The following is a 24,528-nucleotide window of genomic DNA, read 5'->3' as shown; positions in this document are numbered from 1 at the left end:
CACTCTGTCGAACACACACTCTGTCGAACACACACTCTGTAGAAAACACTCTTTAGAATACACACTGCAGAATACACACTGTCGAACACACACTCTGTCCAACACACACACTCTGTCCAACACACACACTCTGTCGAACACACACTCTGTCGAACACACACTCTGTACGAATACACACTCTGTAGAATACACACTCTGTAGAATACACACACTGTCGAACACACACTGTCGAACACACACTCTGTCGAACACACACTCTGTTGAACACACACTCTGTTGAACACACACTCTGTCGAACACACACTCTGTCGAACACACACTCTGTCGAACACACACTCTGTCGAACACACACTCTGTAGAAAACACTCTTTAGAATACACACTGCAGAATACACACTCTGTCGAACACACACTCTGTCGAACACACACTCTGTTGAACACACACTCTGTCGAACACACTCTGTCGAACACACACTCTGTCGAACACACACTCTGTCGAACACACACTCTGTCGAACACACACTCTGTCGAACACACACTCTGTCGAACACACTCTGTCGAACACACACTCTGTCGAACACACACTCTGTCGAACACACACTCTGTCGAACACACACTCTGTCGAACACACACTCTGTCGAACACACACTCTGTCGAACACACACTCTGTCGAACACACACTCACACACTCTGTCCAACACACACACTCTGTCCAACACACACACTCTGTCCAACACACACACTCTGTCGAACACACACACTCTGTCGAACACACACACTCTGTCGAACACACACTCTGTCGAACACACACTGTCGAACACACACTCTGTAGAATACACACTCTGTCGAACACACACTCTGTCGAACACACACTCTGTCGAACACACACTCTGTCGAACACACACTCTGTCGAACACACACTCTGTCGAACACACACTCTGTCGAACACACACTCTATCGAACACACACTCTGTAGAATACACACTCTGTAGAATACACACTCTGTAGAATACACACTCTGTCGAACACACACTCTGTCGAACACACACTCTGTCGAACACACACTCTGTAGAAAACACTCTTTAGAATACACACTGCAGAATACACACTGTCGAACACACACTCTGTCCAACACACACACTCTGTCCAACACACACACTCTGTCGAACACACACTCTGTCGAACACACACTCTGTCGAACACACACTCTGTAGAATACACACTCTGTAGAATACACACTCTGTAGAATACACACACTGTCGAACACACACTGTCGAACACACACTCTGTCGAACACACACTCTGTTGAACACACACTCTGTCGAACACACACTCTGTCGAACACACACTCTGTCGAACACACACTCTGTCGAACACACACTCTGTCGAACACACACTCTGTCGAACACACACTCTGTAGAAAACACTCTTTAGAATACACACTGCAGAATACACACTCTGTCGAACACACACTCTGTCGAACACACACTCTGTTGAACACACACTCTGTCGAACACACTCTGTCGAACACACACTCTGTCGAACACACACTCTGTCGAACACACACTCTGTCGAACACACACTCTGTCGAACACACTCTGTCGAACACACACTCTGTCGAACACACACTCTGTCGAACACACACTCTGTCGAACACACACTCTGTCGAACACACACTCCAAACAGCTCCGGAGTCAAAACCCTGGTGAATTCCAGAGGATAAAACAGACAGAACCAGTGTCAGATTCAGGATTTTAAAACCCCTAGTCAGTCATTCTCATTCCATCTCCTCCAGTGCCTATCACATCCAAACCCCATAGAAACACACACAGACACACAAAAACACCCAGAATACACTCACCATTGTGGGAGGACTCTGTCTTGCTGTCAGCCACTTTCCTCAGCGCTGAGATGATGGAGTCCCCGGGAACGCGAGGGCTCTCCACATACTTGGGCTTCCTGATTGGTCCTTCAGGCAGAACGCAGCAAGAGAGAGAGAGGTGGGAGAAAGAGAGAGAGAGAAGGAGGGAGAAAGAGAGAGAGAGAAGGAGGGAGAAAGATAGAGAGAGAAGGAGGGAGAAAGATAGAGAGAGAAGGAGGGAGAAAGATAGAGAGAGAGGAGGGAGAAAGATAGAGAGAGAAGGAGGGAGAAAGATAGACAGAGCGTTGAGAGTTCTCGCAGGATTCACTTTTTCCAGATGGGAATTCGTTGCGGGACGGGCTCGGTGGAGCTGCGTGTGGCTCATACACACGTATGGTACACAGAGAGAGAGACACACAGCTAGCTCCCTGTGCTGATAGCAGCTCTGCTCTGTCTGACAGCCCGGAGAGAAAGAGAGCTGCAGACACCCAGCAGTAACAAACACACCGGCCAGCTCCGGGGAATGCAAACTACTGCAGCAGGAAACCACAGCAATTAGCCTCGTAGAAACTTTGTGACGTGTGTGTGTGTGTGTGTGTGTGTGTGTGTGTGTGTGTGTGTGTGTGTGTGTGTGTGTGTGTGTGTGTGTGTGTGTGTGTGTGTGTGTGTGTGTGTGTGTGCACTCACACCCCTGATCCCAGGGCACAGTGCAGGGCCAAGCCATTCAAAAGGAGGCTGCCTGCTATTCAATTCTTCCTGTGACAGCAGCACTATCAAAGGACATCTCTGAACAGCCATGCTTTCACACACACAGCCTGCCTCTCTCAGTCATGAAAAGACAGCATGATGGGCTATGAGAGATGTTTCTACAAAACCTAAATGTGTATTGTACTGGCAACAAAGAATAATGAGTATACAGCACATATTGTTTGCCTGAGGGCATCAGTACAGTCAACCCTGAGCAGAAAGTCTTTCAAATAGAAATATAATAAACAAGTGTCATTAAGACATAAAGACAAGGAGGATAAATACTGATCCAGGTGAGCAAGAAACCTGACCAAAAAGCAGTGGGGGAAAAACAAGGAATACCAGGAAGTAAACTTCAAATCTATAAGAATGGTATGCATTCCTTCCTTCCAGACTGACCTACTAGAACCCAATCTAGTTCTCCTCTGGTGTTCTAGTGACTGCATGTGTAACCCCAGTCATAACAGAAAGATTAGATGGGGAGAAAGAGATTGCCGTTTCCCATTCCCACATCATATCCACCCCCACCTCTGTGTGTGTGTGTGTGTGTGTGTGTGTGTGTGTGTGTGTGTGTGTGTGTGTGTGTGTGTGTGTGTGTGTGTGTGTGTCTGGGTGTGTGTGTGTGTGTTAGCTCTCCCTCCCTCGGACTCAGATGGAACATTGGTCCGGCCTGTGCTGTGCTGCTGTGAAACCATCTCGCTTCCTCCATCTGTGATCTTGTCCTCAGATACGGCTCCAGCCAGCAGCCAGCAATGTTAAAGCACTGGAACCAACCACCGTTTCAGCTTGATTCATACTGCCATCTATGGATATAGGACTTGAAATGCATAGAGCGTAGCCAGGGCTACACCGCCAATGTTGTGGCATGTGGTAATCATCAGGAATGTCTATTTGTCCTACGTCAATAGCACCGATAAAACGATATGAGATATGAGGGTGTACGTGAGTAAATTAGAGGTACTATACATATCACAGAAGAAAATCGTCATCTTTAGAGTGGAAAACAGAGCATAAAGATGAGCAAAGAGCACCCAAACAGGAACCAAAGTCCATTGACCGAGCACGGGAGCTGCCTGGAACTAACGTTCTACAATGCCAGGGAGACAGATGTTTCTGGAGCACCACCAACTAGGCTGGATCTCTTTCAACTAAACCACATGTGAGCTGAAGTCTGAACCCATCTGATTTGTCTTTGGCTGGCCTCCATCAGGACGGACCTGGCCAAGTCAGCTTACTCCAACCAGGATTTCTGGGAAACCTGAGAATTTTCTGAACGTTTTTGCAAACCTATCCTCAGCCAAGAAGCTGAAGTTACTTGCATTTTTTTTGCAACCCTACCAAGTCAGCTTCTTGGCTGAGTTGGAGGCAAACAGTCTGCATAAGACTCTATTTGTCTGTGGACGGTCAGGCTCTACCTATTAGGAGTCACACAGAGCCAGTTAGCTAGGGGGAAGAGAGGAGACAGACCACGCTGTTTTACATTTACATTTACATTTAAGTCATTTAGCAGACGCTCTTATCCAGAGCGACTTACAAATTGGTGGATTCACCTTATGATATCAGTTTTAGATAGTAGATTTATTTACTAAGTCGAAGTCAACATCTCAGGATAATCACCAACCAACTAATGCATTCACTTCCTTCAAGCATTTCATTTCTATGCATACAGTATGCCATAATGACTTGAATAATACAAACCACATGCTTGAAAGTTGAGATTTTGCCAAAGGAGTGAATCCACTCAAGCAGAAACCAAAATGGGACTGTACTAAGATCGAATCAAGTGAAAGGGCTCAATAATATAGATGGTGAGGTATAGCAAGCTTACAGTCAGAGGACAAAAAAACTGTTTGTTTTTTTTTCACCAAAATCTCATCTCCAAGATGTAAGTCTTTCATCTTTCCCTGGACGCTTTTATCAATGGCTGCCTGCCCCCTGAGAAAGCCTTTAGAGCGCTAATATTCGGCACTGAAGACCTGCCCAATGAGAAATTGCATTGTTAAATAAGCATGAAAAAGGCTGGAGAGTGAGTGAGTGGGGGCGTTGAGACGTTGTAAAGGACAGACCAAGGAGGAGCAGACATTACGCCAGCTCCCTCTGTCTCTCTTAAGACTGTGTGCATCCCAAAAGGCATCCTTTTCCCTATATAGTGCACTACTTTTGACGGGCCTTGGCTAAAAGTATAAGGGAATAGGGTGCCAAACCACCATGTTCCTCTTCACACAGCCTCATCCTACAGAAGAGCCTGTCTCTCTACACTTCCCACTCCCCACACAGACAGACCACCCCAGGACCCAAAATCACATAGACTCACTAAGCCAATCACAACAAATTAAAATGCATGAGCAGAACTCGTTGCTCTCAGCAGACCCCTCGCAGAGAGGACAAATAAGTATTATCTCAGTGTGATGTCCTCCAACGGCGACCATGAGCTCATCACAGGAGGGAAAGAAACAGAATTGAACACAGAGAGGGTGGGAGGGAGAGGAAAACGCCATAACAACAGTCCTATGGAAAACAAACCAGGGTCGTATTCATTAGCACAAACCGTAGCAAAACATAGCAAAACTTTAACAAAAAGGGGTGTTTGTTATTGGACAAGTTCAGGTAGTCCTTCTCTGTTTCACTCGGTTTGCTTCTGTTTTGTGCCTAATTAACACAACCCAGGAACAAGGCAGTTTATTTACAAAGGACATCTATGGTGCTTTAATTCAGTAGAACTGTGACGGTTCAGTGGGTTTTAAAGGCTTGTTACAGGGACAGAAATGGGTGGCAGGACACACAGATTTCTTGTCATATACACCACAATGCTATCCATGATTCGATCCTGTATAAACAACACACTATCAAACAACAGCCTACTATCTAGTGTGTGTCTTCCTGGTTGATGAACAAAATAGTCTGGAATCCAATGTGGACAAGAGATAGTAGACACACTATTGGTCCAGAAACATGGGCACCTGAGAGACCAGGGCCCTGTTCGAATACTTCCATCCTGCATCCTTCCTTCCTTGAAGTAATCACAGATCTGAATGGGTTGGATTGGTGAAAATAATACGGTGATCACCTTGTTTTCACCTATACAATCACGTAGAAATCTATGCTAACCTCAAGGAAACAAGGAAGGAAGGATGCATTTCTGAAGTATTCAAACAGGGTCCAGCTTCCTGGCTGGGAGTTTACCCAAAAAAGGAGGAGAGGACAGGGCAGAGGGGGGTTAGACAGCCATATAGGGGTGAGGGGGCATACAGAGGAGCCAAGCAGAGTGGTCTCAGGAGAGAGAGAGAGAGAGGCAGCCGAGCGTGATCTCACTCTGCACACTGGCTTTCTGTGGTGAAGCTTAGAGGGCCATGCCCACTGAGCTGTGCCACACACACATAAACACGCATGCACGCGCACACACACGACCGCCTGTCACTCAACCTTAGACAAGTGAAAGCCCTCCATGGCAAGCACATGAGCTGTTACGCTACATAAACATAGTTCAGAAAAGCACTCAAATGTTAAAATATTGTCCGGTCGGTTGATGTCAATCCCTAATGAGGAACGGGGTGATTATCTACACTTTCAAAAACATCGTTAATGAGTAATTTCCACATTCTTTAAGATGGACTCTGACGTTTCAACTCTTCATGAAGCACAACACGGCTCTTTGTGGCAACAAGAAAAGGAGTCCGGACAATACCCTTCTTTCTGCTGTCGGGACGTCATTCTACAGCTCAGTAGTGAAACAGAATGTATTCAGACTGAGATAAGACGGTTGGAAATAAAGATTTGCAACATAATGGATCCAGTTACAAGTGCAAGACATTGAGCATTGGTCAATTCTTTTATTACACAAAACAAATGGACACAGATCCCATAGTGATAAGCTATTAAGGCCTCCTCTTTGCCCTTCTATTGTAATACACCCATTAGGCATCCTAGAAGAGACTTACTTCATTATAATCATGTTTGACATGCCTGTGTCATGATAATGACATGAGCATACATAGGCTACTTACTATTTTACTCATAACCGTTATCATTCTGGACAATGCAATGCATTTCTGAAACTAACCAGTATCGGGGAAATAGGTATAATGCTTTCTACATGTTTAATAGTCATGTCTATTCTCACCCGCTCTGTTGAGCTGAATTAATTATGCATGGGTAACTGCTGGGAATGCATGGTCTTGAATTTCTGAGAAGAAAAAAGCCCAAAGACAAACATCTTGACATTAGGTGCTTCATTAAAAACCTCCCTCTTCTACAGTATAACGTAGGCTTTATTGAAATACTAGACAATTCTGACAGCAGTGGCCATTTTGTTGTTATCCACAAACTATCTGAAACAATGGGTTTTGAAGAAAGAAACCCTAGTATTATTATCCAGTATATTCATAGACGTTTGATCTCTATTGGTCCTCGTCAAAAGGGAATATTCGGGACGCATCATATAGCCTTTCTACCACAGCCCCCAGAAACACATCGGTATCCCCCTGAGGCAGGCAAGTAACTCCTGAGCTAATACTGTAGAGGTGACTTCAGGAGATGTCTCCTCTGAACATACTGTATGTCATTGGCTTGAAGTGAAATTGCATCCCCTTGACAGAGACCAAAAAAGATTTGTAAGACCCGATGGAAAGCTAAAGCAATGACAAATGTTACCAGAAGGAACATTCATGCTTTTAAGTATAATTCATCATTTAAAATGTTCAAGTTTTAAAATAGGAAACCGAACAGTGATTTGGATGAGAGACAAAAAAAAACTATTTGGCAGGCAGGGAGGGGGATAGCGGAGGGAAAATTAATATTGAGAAAACATTTTGCAGAGACTTGAGCATGGAAAAGAAAGTCGGCCTCTGATGAAAAGGCAATTATCAATATCAGTCATAATTATGAAAGTCTTGTGACAGATCCAGGGGGGTATATCCTTTCAAGAGTTAACCGAACTGAAACCTAAGCATTAAATTAGCTGTATATATTAGCCTATATTCTATTAATGTATTTGGTATTATTATCAAATGTAGTGGAAAACACATAGCCATGCTAAGCCATTACTGTAGCAGAGTTTTCTATGCATAGAAACAGTAAAAATGTTTTTTTTTATTTTTTTTATATATATATACCTTTCGGGATGGTAAAACGCTTTCAGTGTAAACTTAAAACCAGGAAAGTGTATTGACCACTTTCCTACAGGAAAGCAATTGGAAAGAGATATCTGAATAGGAAATAAATAGATTGGTAGGCTGTACATTAGTACTGCTTGAGGGACTATTGATTTGAAGAGAACAAAGGGATTTTATGAATAGTAAATATTGGCAGTGTCACATGAAGGAGGTGGAGTCACTTGACAGGATATTGGTACTGTCACGTCCTGACCAGTATAAGGGTTATTTGTTATTGTAGTTTGGTCAGGACGTGGCAGGGGGTATTTTGTTTATGTGGTTCGGGGTGGTGTTTTTGTAGTAGAGTATTTGATTTATGTATTCCGGGGTTTTTGGGCACTGTTCTATGGCAATGTATTTCTATGTTTAGTCTAGTTAGTTGTATTTCTATGTTTAGCTTAATGGGGGTTTGGACTCTCAATTGGAGGCAGGTGCTTTCTCGTTGCCTCTGATTGAGAGTCCTATATATGGGTATGTGTTTGGTTTAGTGTTTGTGGGAGATTGTTTCTTGTTTTGCCTGTGTGAGCCTGACAAGACTGTTTTGTTGTTCGTTGTTTTGGTGTTCACTTTCATTTCAAATAAATATCAAGATGAGCATTTACATTCCTGCTGCGTTTTGGTCCTCTATTCCAGATGACAACCGTGACAGAATCTCCCACCACAAATGGACCAAGCAGCAGAGTAAGGAGCAAAGGGATTTTGAGATGGACTGGTGGGAGAAATGGACCTGGGAGGAAATTCTGGACGGGGCTGGACCTTGGCACCAGGCTGGGGAATACCGTCGCCCACGGGAGGAAATCGAGGCAGCCAAGGCGGAGAGGCGGAGGTACGAGGCCTTGTACGCGCTGAGGGAGAAGCATGAGAGGCACCCCCAATAATTTCTTTGGGGGGGGGCACACGGGTAGTTTGGCTGGGCCAAGGATGAGCCTTAAGCCAGATACCCGTGTTTATATGGAGGACCGTATGGAGTGGAGGGCGCCGTGTTTTGCTGAAGTGCACACAATCTCGCCCATACGCTCGTACAGTCCAGTGCGAGTTATTCCAGCCCCTCGCAGATGCCGTGCTAGAGTGGGCATCCAGCCTGGTAGGAGGATGCCTGCGCAGCGCGTCTGGTCACCGGTGCGCCTCCTAGGACCAGGCTACCCTACGCCCGCTCTACGCACGGCAACCAGCAGGCCCCTGCACAGCCCAGTTCGCCCTGTGCTAGCACCCCGCTCGTACAGGGCTACTAGTTCCATCCAGCCAGGATGGGTTGTGCAGGAGGTGAGATCAAGACCGCCTGTGCGCCTCCATGGCCCGGTGTTTCCAGTTCCTGTCTCGTGTGGACCCGGAAGTGCGAAACCCCAGTCTGGCACGTCCAGTACCAGCACCACGCACCAGGCTTCCAGTGCGTCAACCCAGTCCGACTCGGCCTGTTCCCGCTCCCCGCACTAGCCCTGAGGTGCGTGTCCCCAGACTGGCACATCAAGTACCAGTACCACGCATCAGGCTTCCAGTGCGTCAGCCCAGCCTCGAGAGTCCGGCAGCGGTGTGCAGTCCAGAGTATCCGGCAGCGGTGTGCAGTCCAGAGTATCCGGCAGCGGTGTGCAGTCCAGAGTATCCGGCAGCGGTGTGCAGTCCAGAGTATCCGGCAGCGGTGTGCAGTCCGGGACCGAGGGGGTCTGCCTGCGACCCGGAACTGAGTAAGTCTATTGATGATCCAGAACTAAATATAAGTAACTGTTTCAAATGAGTCTGCCTACAGTGTCGAATGGAAGAGGTCTGCCTACGATCCGGAACGAGGGGAGTCTGCCTACAGCCCGAAACTGATTAAGTCTGTCTGCATTCTGGAGGACAGTAGGCCGGAGCCTGAACCACCACCTGTATAGGTGGGTTGGGGAGGGGGGGTGTAGCACAAGTGCCGTCGGTGACGGCAGCCACCCTCCCTTCCCTCCCTTTAGTTTAGGGGGATTTTTGTTGTTGTTGTTTTGGGTCTTTTGTTTATTTGTTTATTTATGAGGTGCATCCGGGGTCTGCACCTTTAGGGGGGGTACTGTCACGTCCTGACCAGTATAAGGGTTATTTGTTATTGTAGTTTGGTCAGGATGTGGCAGAGGGTATTTTGTTTGTGGTTCGGGGTGGTGTTTTTGTAGTAGAGTATTTGATTTATGTATTCCGGGGTTTTTGGGCACTGTTCTATTTTAATGTATTTCTATGTTTAGTCTAGTTAGTTGTATTTCTATGTTTAGGTTAATGGGGGTTTGGACTCTCAATTGGAGGCAGGTGCTTTCTCATTGCCTCTGCTTGAGAGTCCTATATATGGGTATGTGTTTGTGGGAGATTATTAGTTTCTTGTTTTGCCTGTGTGAGCCTGACAAGACTGTTTTGTTGTTCGTTATTTTGGTGTTCACTTTGATTTCCAATAAATATCAAGATGAGCATCCACATTCCTGCTACGTTTTGGTCCTCCATTCCAGACGACAACCGTGACAGGTACAATAGGTAACGCAGAGAAGATTGGATTCATGTAAACAAAGAATTGATAGAGCACTGTCATAAGGGCTGACAGGTGGCGTTTAAGTACAACAGTTTTCTGGATCAAAATGGGGCTTAGTTGGTAGCCAATGGCGCCACCAAACACTTTAGAGGCACTCCTCTTGGCCGCAGAGAGACAAAATGTTTGCATTGGGGTAGAGAAAAAAATTCAACCGTTTTAAAGCCAATTTCCTGGAATTCTACACATTTTGCCATGGGTTATGCTGTCGTTTTATGCTGTCTGAGTGACTCGAACATTATAACAAAATCAATGGGGGCCCATTGCCTGACAAAAAAATAATCCTGAATGCATAATCAGGAATTTGATTCTCCATGACTGTCTAGCTTTGATTTTGATAATTGTCAGTTCTCAAGATGATCCTATTTAAATATATATAGATCCATGATCTCTTCTACATACTTTATATCTACATTTAGGTACTAAATCACGATTGTTAACATGTACCTTTTGAAAGGGTACACAACATTAAGGACATTGTGTTGTGCCAGGGGAATGGCAACCGTGTGCTTGTTCTCTTTTTGTCGTTCAAACTATTTCTCTCTACTCAATTAGTCGGATGTGGTATTTGTGGGGAGGCTAGCCTGACTCTGACTATTAAGTGGCAGCCCCTCACTCACGGATACCGTTGGGTGAACTTTGAGTGAACTATGGTCTGCTTCTCTTTGTATCTCTCACTACCCGCTCTGAAGCGTAGATCTGTATCACTCCACTATGTGTCTCCATACAGTCACTGTGTGATATCCTAGCACTGGGCTTAAGGAGACTGTAGAGTGTATCATGGCAGCAGGGTCTTCTCACATCCATCAATAGCAGTGGCCAGTCAGGGTTACTTACACGCCTGGACGGGCATAGAAAGAAGACTTAGATGAACCTCTCAGACCCGATGATGATATAGATATCAAACTGAGAGACCCCAGTGCCAAGAGTCCTGCACAGTGCTCTTCTTCCCATCTGCCTGACTCATCGAGATAAATAAAATAAGTATTTGAACCATAGAGAAGTGGGGCCAAAGCGCCCCATCAAAGCGTACAAGTTTAAATGATTTCCACGTGTAATGGCCTACGAGGGACCTTCTCTGCCCAAGCCTCATTCCATATAAATACAGATTAAAATGATAAGCGGCCTGAGACGGCGATAAATATGATATGAAGTTATGAACTGCCGTTTTATGTTTCCCTAAAACGCATCATGATGGCTAAGTATAGGCCTAATTGTTGCTCACGTGACTCAGCATGTCCATTCACCTAGCCTCTCGGGTGGGGGGAGTGGAGCGTAAACTCCACTATCTCCTTAGTTGAAATTCAATGACACTAGTAAAGCCTGTCATTGGGACGGAAGCAGTGCTGTTATTGGTAATTGAGATGGAAGCAGAGCTGTTATTGGTCATTGGGATGGAAGCGGAGCTGTTATTGGTCATTGGGATGGAAGCGGAGCTGTTATTGGTCATTGGGATGGAAGCGGAGCTGTTATTGGTCATTGGGATGGAAGCAGTGCTGTTATTGGTCATTGGGATGGAAGCAGTGCTGTTATTAGTCATTGGGATGGAAGCAGAGCTGTTATTGGTCATTGGGATGGAAGCGGAGCTGTTATTGGTCATTGGGATGGAAGCGGAGCTGTTATTGGTCATTGGGATGGAAGCAGTGCTGTTATTGGTCATTGGGATGGAAGCAGTGCTGTTATTAGTCATTGGGATGGAAGCAGTGCTGTTATTAGTCATTGGGATGGAAGCAGTGCTGTTATTAGTCATTGGGATGGAAGCAGAGCTGTCATTGGGATGGAAGCAGAGCTGTTATTGGTCATTGGGATGGAAGCAGAGCTGTTATTGGTCATTGGGATGGAAGCAGACCTGTTATTGGTCATTGGGATGGAAGCAGAGCTGTTATTGGCTTATCTGGGGGAGACTGGACGGCTGATGAGCATTTAGATGTGTGTACGGCTGAGAGGAGATGGGATGTTTGAATGTTGCTCATGCACTTCCGGTCCCCAGAGAGTCATCAAGGAGATGGAGACTGCCGATTCAGAGCTCAGAGTGTTACTGGCTGGTCTGTGGTGGGTGACCTTGAAGACTAGAGGCAGCAGAGAAAATGCTGAAGGAACCCTGATGGCACACACAGTGACCCGTCATGACCAGAGGAGGTCACTGTGGACCTGCCCAGGATTTTATCATGTCCCACTGGCAGTTAGAGCAGAACCAGCCTCCTCCGGACCTGTAAACTTCAGACTGTAAACTGGAGGTCCTGTGCAACACATGTCTGCGCTGCTTTCGTTGTAAGCTCTCTGCTTAGCTGATCAAAGCAGCAGCAGCACCAGGACCATGTGGCTCAGGCATTCGTCACACTCTTAATTGGCCCGCAGTACTTTCTGTGTTGTTTATGTGAAGTCTTCATGAAAGGGCGGCCATTAAAATCAAGCCTTCCGCCACAACGCTATAGATTATCCAATCGGTCAGGAAGTGAAGCAAGCCACAACGTCGTCGGGAACAGAGCAACCACTTCCCATAAATGTCATAGTGGATGGATGAGGAGGAGTATGGGGGTAGGATGAGCAGCAGGGTGGGTAGAGAGAGACGGGTTGACTAGCGTGGGGGGTGACAGGACTGGAGGTGGCTGGCAGAGAGCCAGTCACCCCCCCCCCCGCCCCAGCATTCCTCCCTGCACTGAGTCGCCGGGTGCTCAGTCATGGTAACTCTAGGTATGTTTCTGAGCTGCCCGGATGAATCAGCACAACCCGCTTTCACTTACGTACGTCTCTCTCTCTCGCTCTCATTCCCCCTCTCTGACATGACATCTATATAAGAGGATAAGTCCCTGGGTCATGACATTTCCCTTTGGAAAAACATCGCTAAACTACAGCAGAGGAAACATGCACACTCTCCCACGGTAGGCTTTCGCTATGGGTTTGCGCTGAAGGTATTTGACCAAAAGAACACATTCAAGATGGCAACCATGTTTTTAGTGAGAGCTGGGATGTTTTCTACGGTGGGGGTGTGTTTATTAACTGTAGGTGCAAACTCTCCCCCTGCAGTTTGACACTTACCTGTGAACAAGAGAGTGGAGCACCGGCCCTCAACTATCCCCCTTTGCCTTCTTCTCTGACCCCATCTTAACTAGTTCTCTCCTCTGCTATACCCCTTTAGTCCTTCTTTACCTTCAGAGTGCCTCCATAGCAGTGTGTGACTGTAATGAACACGGGCCTCGCTCTTCACTCTCTGTTCACCTTCACAAACCCTGTCCTCCCTCTCCCTCTCTTTCCCCCTCTTTCCCCCTCTCTCCGTGTCAATGTGATTTTCATCAGAGCTGCCTTTAATGGGTTTAATACAATCATGGCAAATACCAATACCGCCTGGAGGATAGAGAATAAAAGGTGTTTTAAGTTGAGTAGGAGGTGAATCAGTGGGGACTGTGCACAGCTCAGACAAATTTACAACACATTCAGATGTGAGTTTCACATTCCTTGACCTGACTACGGTTTTGCTTGGCTTTAACAAATACAGCTACCGATTCTTGTTTTAGCACAATAAACTTCAGAGTAAGCATATTTGCAGACGAAGGCCCCTTTTGAAAACAAAGTTAATTTGCATAACATATGCTGCTTGCTTTATAATCCTCACTAGTCCAACGTTCGAATCGGAGAGTACAGTGTGGAGAGATTTTGGGAAAAAGAGCATAGCAAATGAGGTTGAGAGGGAAAAAGCTGAGGCAACCACAATCTCTCAAATGAAAACAGTCTGGATCAGAGAGTACTATTCCCAAGCTAATCTGTAGCTGAAATTAGAACAGGATACAACTCCCCCATTAGAAACCTAACTCGAAACAGGCAAAACTATACAAAAATACAGTTCCAATTTCCAATACAGTTGGAGCGAGTGAAATGTACCGCATCTGTAGAGATTTCCACATTTTCAATCACCAAAATAAAGGTATGTTACTGATGATAAATCTAAGCATTTGCTTGAGGTGTAGAAAATATTTCAGCAACAACCTTAAGCAGACATAGCCTTGATCTGAAACCACACCAGTGGCCTAGTTGTATCTAGAAGCCAACAGCATACTCGCCAGCACATCTTATACTAAAGGCTACATCAAAGCACAGAGCACTCAAAACAAAGAGTAGACACCACACAGATGAGTCCCAGATGTGAGGCCAGAGTGACCACTTAAAGGATTTCTATCCTCTTTGCTAAATCTTCACAAAACAAAGACTCCAGATTCAACGGCCCGGGCTGCTTTGAAGACGGCTGCACACGCCCGCAGCTGTTGACAGCCATGTTCTCAACACGGAGAGAGAAGGGGGCAGAGGAAGAGGACCGACAATTCGACACTGTGTATACACATGCCCCCGTTAACAACCAATTGGGTGCTGACACAGCTCCGTCGTTGTGAAGACCACCATCCTGACAGAAGCTGATCAAATAAAGAGGGAGAGATGGAGGGCTGAAGAGGAGGGATACAGGGAAACAAACAAACACTTTACCCTCCTCCACCCTGTGTCACTCAAACACACTGGACCCACGTGGAGATGGAATACAGTGCAAACGCTGAGTGGTCTTGTTTTTTCCTCTCTTTTCGACAAGCTGTTTTTCAAGGATAACAACCGCGAGGCAGCGTGACATGTTTAGTAGGAAAAAGCTGGAAGCTACCGAAATTGTGGTTGAAAGCTAAAAGGATTGTGGATCCTCAGGCGCTGTGTCAGATGTTCAGCAGTGACACAAGAACAGCTAAATCAAGACAGGAAACCTCACTTTCAGAGGACGTCCACCGAGACTGAACCAGTCCCAGCCTGGGATGAACACGGCAGAGAAACGGCGGGGAAACAGTACATGCTCATAGCACTTCACGCCTGGACTGGTAAATGTAAGTGTAGGGGTGTATCTATTGCAGTAATAGTAGTGCTGTAAGCCTAAAAGTGAGAGAGGTGAGGTGAGGTGCGGTTGGAGGCAATGGTAGTGCTTACCAGGGGATCTCTTGCTGGAGCGCAAGGGCATCATGTAGGACTGACGAGGCAGCAGGGGAGATGAGGGCAGGGACATGGACACGCCCTTGGCCAGGCTCAGTCTGAACACATCCTCTGGGACATAGGGGTGGTGGAGGCTGCCAGGCTCATGGATTTGGGGTGCACCTCCGCCTGGCGGGCACCTTCGCTGGGCACTGTGGAGATCACCCGCTGAGGAGAGAGGATGGAGGACACTGTTTAGGACATCCTTCGGCAAACTGGATTATAGAAGCGAAGCTTTTACACATCAAATACATCAAACCTTTCAAAATCTCCATGGGGCCAAAAACTGATTTGAGATCAGATATTGCCAGACATGTGGACTCCTGAATTTCTAATGGACTTGAAGGCATTCAGACAGCAGAACGAACCTATTCTCCCAGGGAGGCTTTCCGCTAATGCTGTGTCCCGCACAGTCAGATGCGGTTTGCGGAGAGCTGCTCCTAGCCACACTATGAAATCAAACAGACAGTTTCAGATGTCTTTAGGACACCAAGATAAGTCCAGATCCAGAGAGTGATCATGATCATTGCTACTCCAGGACAGAATCAGACACACACATCCTGAGTGAATGGAGCCACATGCCATGTGGTTTAACCTGAGGTCATGGGCCCACGCTGTTTCATCTAACACCACCGGGCTCAGGATGTGGCACGACACCCAGTTTGCAGCATAAACACGAGTGGTGTCATTGACCACGGAGCCGAGATGACCTGTGTGACTCATTGACCAATCCCCCACTGCTGAAGAGGGTGATCCAAAAACCTTTGGACAAACCCACTTGAGCAAATATTAGCAATTACTGTTTTGGCTCAGTAAATTCATTGTACAGCTCATGTGTAAGGAATGAATAATGATCCAGAACTAATGTCTTCAATTCAGTGGTTCAGGGTGGAGCAGCTTGACAAGGAAAATGCAAAAGCATGCCGTTATTGATGCAATAGGTTACTCCAAAACAGAGTACAGTATCTATACTGTGCACAGAGTTGAACTCTGTGGGATCCAGCTAACAGCGGATAACCTAACTTGTGGGAAAGTGCCCTTTCAGGTCTCCTCTGAGTGCATTAAGACTGATAAGCCATTCTAGAAACCCACTACCCTGTAGGCTAATCCCCGAAAACATGGGAGGCAGTGATAGCTTCAGAGAGTACTGTATGGAGCCCTCATGTTCCCATGTTGCTCCCAATCTTTGTGAGAAAATAAGGGTCACTTCCCATTTATCACGGACTCCTCAGCTCAAGAAACATTCCTTCTTGAAAAAGAAAACACAAGAACCTGTTCTGCAAGTTTACGGCCTCAGCTATAGCTTGGAGTCTTTCCCATCATGTATAGTCTACAGGCTTCCTGTGTTAGACACAGTGAACACTTAGGCCAAAGCTGTTTCTTCCAAACAGTTCCCTGGAGCGCTTGCTGGGGATGACCTGGCTCTAGACCTGCTAATGATTCCGATTTAGTAGCCCAGAGTCCTAGATGGAAAACGCAGACCCTTCACCAAGAGCCAAAATCAAATGGAAAGACCATTCTCAAGAAGTCATCTCTTCTGTTGAATCAAAATGTTGCCCTCTCAGGCTCTCATCTAACCAACCACACATTAAAATGTCTGAATGATGAACCTTTAATAGTACTGCTGCTCATGCGTCAAGAAACAGGGCAGGCTGGATCATAATCACAGATGTGGGGAGCCACAGTCTTGCCCATTAGGCTTGGCTCTGCATGGCTCTGTGCTAAGGACCATGCCAGCCTCTTGTTTGGGACCCTTTTCCCAGATGATCCATGGTTTGCGTCCCAAATGGCACCCTATTCCCTACACAGTACACTACTTTGACCAGAGCCCTATATGCCCTGGTCAAAAGTAGTGCAAGATATAGGGAATAGGTTGCCATTAGGGACGAAGCCCATGACGCCAGTCTGGACCGTGAGGCTGAACCAATGGGAGAGAAGCAAGACCCTAGTGGTCTGCTGCTTTAAGCAAGCCAGCCAGCGCTCGGTTCCTAAGGGGAAATTAGTGTTGGCTGCTGGGAATAATATGCAACAGAGCGCTGTGTTCTCTCTGGGGCCTTGCCACAGAGGACACAAAGCTGTCTTGTGTTTAAAGGGCTCTTAAACAAGTAAGAATGCCAGCAACAGGAACTGGCCCCGGTGCAATGACACCTCCGCAATCTTCCAGATGCTTGTGAAGTATTTGACCACGCAGCTGAGCTGAGCCCTGTGGTCACCATGACCTGGTCGTGACCTTCTGACCAGAGATCACAATCCATATTCAACAGGTTCAACCCACAAAAACAGATCTGTTAGTGGGCTATTATTGAATGGCTAACAAACATGACACATTTGTGTGACTCACTGACTATACTGGCTGGAAGAACCTCACGCATTTGTACAGAATAAATGATCAGCTAGGTTAATTTCTAGACTTGTATTTTATTAGGCTCTGAAGCTGATCAAATGCCAAAGCCGGCAGATCTTATATCAGTAGAGCTATTGGGCTTGTTTAAACAGCCACAACAGAACACTGCCATGGATATAGCAAGCTGCTCCAACCGCACATGAAACCGCACATCCTAGACTAAAGACACTCTAAAGACATTCAGGGACTCATCTCGACCAATTACACCACCCAGAGACAAGGGAAAATCCACACTATGCTTTGGTACGGAAGATCCTGATTCTTTCTGCATCCATTTTCAGGATTTGCCCTCACCACCTAATCTAGCCTATAGGCTATGTTCACCACTACTAGACGAGACTATTATTGAAACAATGTCTGTTACTTTACAAAGGCAAAAAAAAAAGCGCTTCAATGAAGACAATGTGAGTTGGGAATAGACAATACTGGTTTTCGTTAAGGCCATTGAATTATGAAGATGAGTGCAAGCACAGGCCAGGCAAGCAGAGGTCAAGCAGTTTGAGCGAGACCTCCTCCGTCGCTAAGCTAGTTGTTTGCAGTAACAAATGACCACACAGCTTCACTACGGTGTCAGGGTGTTATACGACAGGGTTGGGTGTGTGTGTGTGTGGGGGGAGGGGGGGCAGATAGAAAGAGAACCCCTCCATTCATGACGAATCCAAAACAGCTCAGAGTTACAAGGGCAATTAACACAGACACTACTATCGTATTACAATACCACTTTTGAGAAGTAGCCATCAAAGAGGAGGGTTGTATTTCACTAGGGGGCTCTGAGAGGGAGGGAGGGGAGGGAGGGAGGGAGGGGAGGGAGGGAGGGAGGGAGGGAGGGAGGGAGGGAGGGAGGTTTGGAGGGAGGGACTTTTATCACAGTGCTCAAGTTATGCAGGGTGCCAATGGTGACTTCAGTTCGTCCTGTTTGCCAGTAAACGATGTAGTCCTAAATTCCTACACAATTCTCAGTCTCACATTTCAAGAGCTAGACCTGTTTACAATGACAATATCCTCATTGTCACCGTATCTTTTTCGCTCGTAAAACTAAATACCAGTCCTTGACTGAATGTCAGATCATAAAACCCCCTTTTCGAGAGAGCTCATTTGTGCAGCGCAGCTAGACAGTGGGCGCTACTTTTCAGCCATATTGCATGCTAAAGACATTATGACAAAGTTGTAATTAGGGCTGATGCTTTTGAAAACAAGAGGCGCCACAAAAAAAAAGCTGGCATTAAAACAGTTGCTGGCTGGACAGGCTGCTGGCTGTGTGTTCTGGTCGCTGCACTGCCATCTGAACCAGAGCTAAAACTCAGAGGGAAACAGTAACGTAAACTCACCATGGGCTATTTCAGTTGCTTTTCCTCAAGTCCTGGCCCAGGCAAGGCCTGCAATTTCAGCCCCTGCTGTGGTCCAAGAAAATCAACCCATTCTAATTATAAAGCCCTGCACCAAGACGATGTAAAAATGATTACAGTCCTTTTCATTCTCGTTTCTCCCTAATCAAAGAGGACCGAGGCCAATGAGGACCTGCCCTCCACATAAAAATATAATAATGATAATAATTCAAGTAATTGATTAAAGATTTAAGTGGAAATCAATTACTCGACTGGAAGGGTTTTAGGCAAATTCATAACTGCCTGTAGCCATAGACTAGAACGGGGTGATGGGTGAGGGGAAAATGTGGCAATTTGCATTATGCATTTAAAAGGGTGATAAAAGAGGAGTTAATATATGGTGCCTTCAGAAAGTAGTCACACCCCTTGACTTTTTCCACACTTTGTTGCGTTTTTCAGACAGAATTCAAAATGGATTACATGTATATATTTTGTCACTGGCCGACACACAATACCTTATAATGTCAAAGTGGAATTACGTTTTCTAAAATGTTTACAAATGAATTAAAAAATAAAAAGCTGAAATGTCTTGAGTCAATAAGTATTCAACCCCTTTGTTATGGCAAGCCTAAATATGTTCAGGAGTAAACATGTGCTTAACAAGGCACATAACACTGTAAGTTGCATGGATTCACTCTGTGCGCAATAATAGTGTTTAACATGATTTTTGAATGACTACCTCATCTCTGTACCCCACACATACAATTATCTGTAAGGTCCCTCAATCGAGCAGTATATTTGAAACTCAGGTCCAATGCCTCGCAAAGAAGGGAACCTATTGGTAAATGGGTAAAAAAAAATAGGCAGACAATGAATATCCCTTTGAGCATGGTGAAGTTATTAATTACTCTTTGGATGGTGTATCAATAAACCTAGTCACTACAAAGATACAGGCGTTATTCTTAACTCAGTTACCGGAGAGGAAGGAAACCACTCAGGGATTTCACCATGAGGACAATGGTGACTTTAAAACAGTTACAGAGTTTAATGGCTGTGATAGAAACTGAGGATGGATCAACAACATAGTAGTTACTCCACAATACTAACCTAACTGACAGAGTGAAAAGAAGGAAGCTTGTACAAATCCAATACAACACCTTACTGAGTACCACTCTCCATATTTTCAAGCATAGTGGTGACAGCCTCATGTTATGGGTATGCTTGTAATCGTTAAGGACTGGGGAGTTTTTCAGGATAAAAAAGAAACAGAATGGAGCTAAGTACAGGCAAAATTCCAGAGGAAAACCTGGTTCAGTCTGCTTCCCACTAGACACTGGGAGATGAATTCACTTTTCAGCAGGACAATGACCTAAAACACAAGGCCAAATCTACACTGGAGTTGCTTACCAAGAAGACAGTGAATATAGCTGAGTGTCTGAGTAACAGTTTTGACTTAAATCTGCTAGAAAATCTATGGCAAGAACTGAAAATCGTTGTCTAGCAATGATCAACAACCAATTTGACAGAGCTTGAAGAATTGTTTAAAGAATAATGGGCAAATTTGCACAATCCAGGTGTGGAAAGCTCTTAGAGACTTACCCAGAAAGACTCACAGCTGTAATTGCTGCCAATGGTCCTTCAACAAAGTATTGACTCAGGGGTGTGAATACCTATGTAAATGTGATATTTCTCTATTTAATTTACAAATAAATGTGATATAAATTCTAAAAACATGTTTTCACTTTGTCATTACGGGGTACTTCATGTAGATGTGTGAGATTTAAAAAATATATTTAATCCATTTTGAATTCAGGCTGTAACACAACACAATGTGAAATACAGTGCATTCGGAAAGTATTCAGACCCCTTGACTTTTTCCACATTGTGTTACATTACAGCCTTATTCTAAAATTGATTCAATCAATTTTTTTCAAAATCAATCTACACACAATACCACATAATGACAAAGCGGAAACAGTTTTTTCTAAATGTCTGCAAATGTATTAAATATTTAAAAAAAACTGAAATACCTTATTTATATGAGTGTTCAGACCCTTCGCTATGAGACTCGAAATTGATCATTCTTGAGATGTTTCTACAACTTGATTGGAGTCCACATGTGGTAAATTCAATTGATTGGATATGATTTGAAAAGGCACACACCTATATAAGGTCCCACAGTTGACAGTGCATGTCAGAGCAAAAACCAAGCCATGGGATCGAAGCAATTGTCTACAGGATTGTGTCAAGGCACAGATCTGGGGAAGGGTGCCAAAACATTTATGCAGCATTGAAGGTCTCCAAGAACACAGTGTCCTCCATCATTCTTAAATGGAAGAAGTTTGGAACCACCAAGATCTTCCTAGACCTGGCTGCCCGGACAAACTGAGCAATCGGGGGAGAAGGGCCATGGTCAGGTAGGTGACCAAGAACCCGATGGTCACTCTGATAGAGTTCTAGAGTTCCTTTGTGGAGATGGGAGATCCTTCCAGAAGGACAACCATCTCACCAGCATTCCACCAATCAGGCTTTTATGGTAGAATGGCCAGGTGGAAGCCACTCCTCAGTAAAAGGCACATGACAGCCCGCTTGGAATTTGCCAAAAGACACCTAAAGACTCTCAGACCATGAGAAACAAGATTCTCTGGTCTGATGAAACCAAGATTGAACTCTTTGGCCTGAATGCCAAGTGTCACGTCTGGAGGAAACTTGGCACCATCCCTACTGTGAAGCATGGTGATGGCAGCATCATGATGTAGGGATATTTTTCAGCGGCTGGGACTGGGAGACTAGTCAGGATCAAAGGAAAGGTGAACGGAGAAAAGTACAGAGACATCCTTGATGAAAACCTGCTCCAGAGCACTCAGGACCTCAGACTGGGGCAAAGGTTCACCTTCCAACATCACAACGACCCTGAGCACACAGCCAAGACAACGCAGGAGTGGCTTCGGGACAAGTCTCTAAATGTCCTTGAGTGACCCAGCCAGAGCCCGGACTTGAACCCGATCGAACATCTCTGGAGAGACCTGAAAATTGCGGTGTTGCGACGCTCCCCATCCAACCTGACAGAACTTGAGAGGATCTGCAGAGAAGAATGGGAGAAGCTCACCAAATATGGGGTATTGTATGTAGGTTTTTGAGGGGGGGACGATTTAATCAATTTTAGAATAAGGCTAAAATCTGGGAAAAGTCAAAGGGGTCTGAATACTTTCCGAATGCACTGTAAGTCAAGGGGTTTGAATACTTTCTGAAGGCACTGTATATACGTCTAACTATAAAGTGACTATAGGGGCCTTTTATTGAATCTGAATGTCAAATATGATCAAGTTAACTTGAGTTATTAGAACAGAGTCAAATTAGCAAATCGTTATGCCGCAGTACACAAAGTATTGATTTCATATTGATATCCAAAGCAAATGTTTGTTTCATGCAGGGTAGTCTATATTCAGTCCGTCTGGCAATGTGACCAACCACACAAAATAAAAGTAAACCACAGTGAATTTAAACCGATTCCTTTTTCATGCATGGTTTATGAGTCCCATTTTCCTCCTGCTGCCATTTGAGGTGATGTTTGGTAGCACAGCTGAATGCTTCAAAATGTCTTTCAGGGTGTAATTTTGGATTGTGTCACCCCCCTTTCAGAGCAAATCTGTGCACTGGAATGTTATCTGTCACTCTCAGTGAAGAAATCCAAAGCCCCCCCCCCACCAGCAGAGTACTTGCTCGACCGACCCTCAGTTGCAATACCCTCTAAACAAAGGAGATGTAACCTTGAGCAGGGATGAGCTTACGCCAGACAAAAATATGCTTAAAATTCAAATCATGACACTTGGACTGCCGCAGAAGCTCAGACTTACAGTACATTCCTTATGGGCTTTTGCTTGTTTACATGAAGAAAATCATATTCATGATTTGCCTCGCCATACAATTGGCCTGATATTTCCATTTTGTGTGTGTGTGTGTGTGTGTGTGTGTGTGTGTGTGTGTGTGTGTGTGTGTGTGTGTGTGTGTGTGTGTGTGTGTGTGTGTGTGTGTGTGTGTGTGTGTGTGTGTGTGTGTGCGTGTGTATATGTGTGTGTACACTAACCTCTATTAGTTTCTCACCAGTTAATTTGATGAACCACTGAGAGAAAATGAAGAAAGGCTATAATGAATGCAGATTCTTTTTGTCAACACACAAAGCCACATGACCATAGGATATAACACCAATGGGGAATTTTCACGCTAGACTGCATGACAATGAGGCTTCCCAGTGTACTTCCGAGACCAGGGTGACAGTCTCACAAAAGTTGTCAAGGTTAACACACAGGCAGCACACAGAGACAGAGAGAGAGAACCTGAGACGGAAAGATACAAATGAAGTGGGTGATAGGGGTAGTTAGTATACATCAGCGTGTACATGACAAAATAGCAATGAGTTTTAACCAAGTATACTAAATGAGTCTTCTTTATCTTTAAGTAAGTCCAGTATGGCTGCCTGTCTGAGTGACTGCCATATCAGCAACCTCTCCTGTCTAGACTCATCTCTAGGGGAAATCATGCAGCCAATCTGGGATTCCTGGAGGGAAATATATTTTCTCCCCTATAAGACCCCTTTGGTCAGCCAGCTGTAGTCACGGCAACAGTCAAAATATCATGCAAGCTGGCAAAAGACCCAATTCAGAGAGGACCGATTGAGTTAGTATCCAGGATAATAATACAATTCCACACATTACACAAGCTTTAGAGTATGTTGGCTACTTGGATACACATTCCTCAAAAACACATTTCACCTGTGTGATAACATCAGTCACATAGAGGAATCTATCTCCACACGGCAGCCCAATTTCTGTCTGTGACACTAAAGAGGATCAAGAGAATATTCAATCACAGTTCATCATCTCTTCTTTCTCAAAAGGCTTCATCTTTCAAATTTATTACACTCTCTTGTTTATGAAGAATGCCAAAATGCTCTTTCCACACAAAGCATCCTTCAGACTAAAATCCACTGACAGTATTTCCTCAATGTTCAGTTTCCTGAATATCAATAGCCTGTCAGAGACGAGACCCACTGGCAGTGTTAAAAAACATCTGTGTTGAAGAGAATTCATTGAGTCATCTCTGCTGGTGGTCCCTGGGTAAAGAAACTCATGCTGACTGTCTTTCAGCTGCAGCATGTCAGTGAAACTCCCAAAGAGTTTCTGAGGTGAACAAATGAGCTGGTTAAACCAGAGGCTGAAGCCGTGCTGCAGGCAATCAGGCAGGCAGACTGCAGAATCATCCCGCAGTAAAACCTCTGATGCTCTGTAGTGGCCTGTGCACTGGAATGCCTTCACCAGCCTCCCCAGCGTTACAGGGACAGAGGGAGGGGGATGATGGGAGAGGGAGGAGGCGGTGGGCAGCCAGCAACCATGACATTTCCCATTCCTCTTCATAAATGGTCAATTGAAGCAGGTATGGGAAACATATCTGGGCCAGACAATGTCTTTCCCACATGGTTTATTTCAAGCTGGTTTCAAGCAGAGAGGCAAG

General features: G+C 45.2%; 1 protein-coding gene across 6 annotated transcripts in view; it reads right to left on the bottom strand.

The window, feature by feature from the left end:
* LOC106581811 (protein TANC1) overlaps window positions 1–24,528 on the bottom strand; it is a 193,293-nt gene that overhangs the window by 98,553 nt on the left and 70,212 nt on the right. For 4 of the 6 annotated variants that reach the window (XM_014164164.3, XM_014164167.3, XM_014164166.3 and 1 more), the window contains exons 3-4: window positions 15,247–15,456; window positions 1,861–1,968 (exon numbers count right to left, since the gene is read on the bottom strand). In XM_014164164.3, the coding sequence (XP_014019639.3) occupies window positions 1,861–1,968; window positions 15,247–15,456 (318 nt within the window). The remainder of the gene's footprint in view (window positions 1–1,860; window positions 1,969–15,246; window positions 15,457–24,528) is intronic. The other 2 variants (XM_014164168.3, XM_014164169.3) reach the window with 2 other exon arrangements.

Source organism: Salmo salar, chromosome 21 (genome assembly GCF_965601325.2).
Source record: "Salmo salar chromosome 21, fSalSal1, whole genome shotgun sequence".
In the NCBI taxonomy this organism is placed as follows: Eukaryota; Metazoa; Chordata; class Actinopteri; order Salmoniformes; family Salmonidae; genus Salmo; species Salmo salar.
This window is presented reverse-complemented; position numbering and strand designations above follow the sequence as displayed.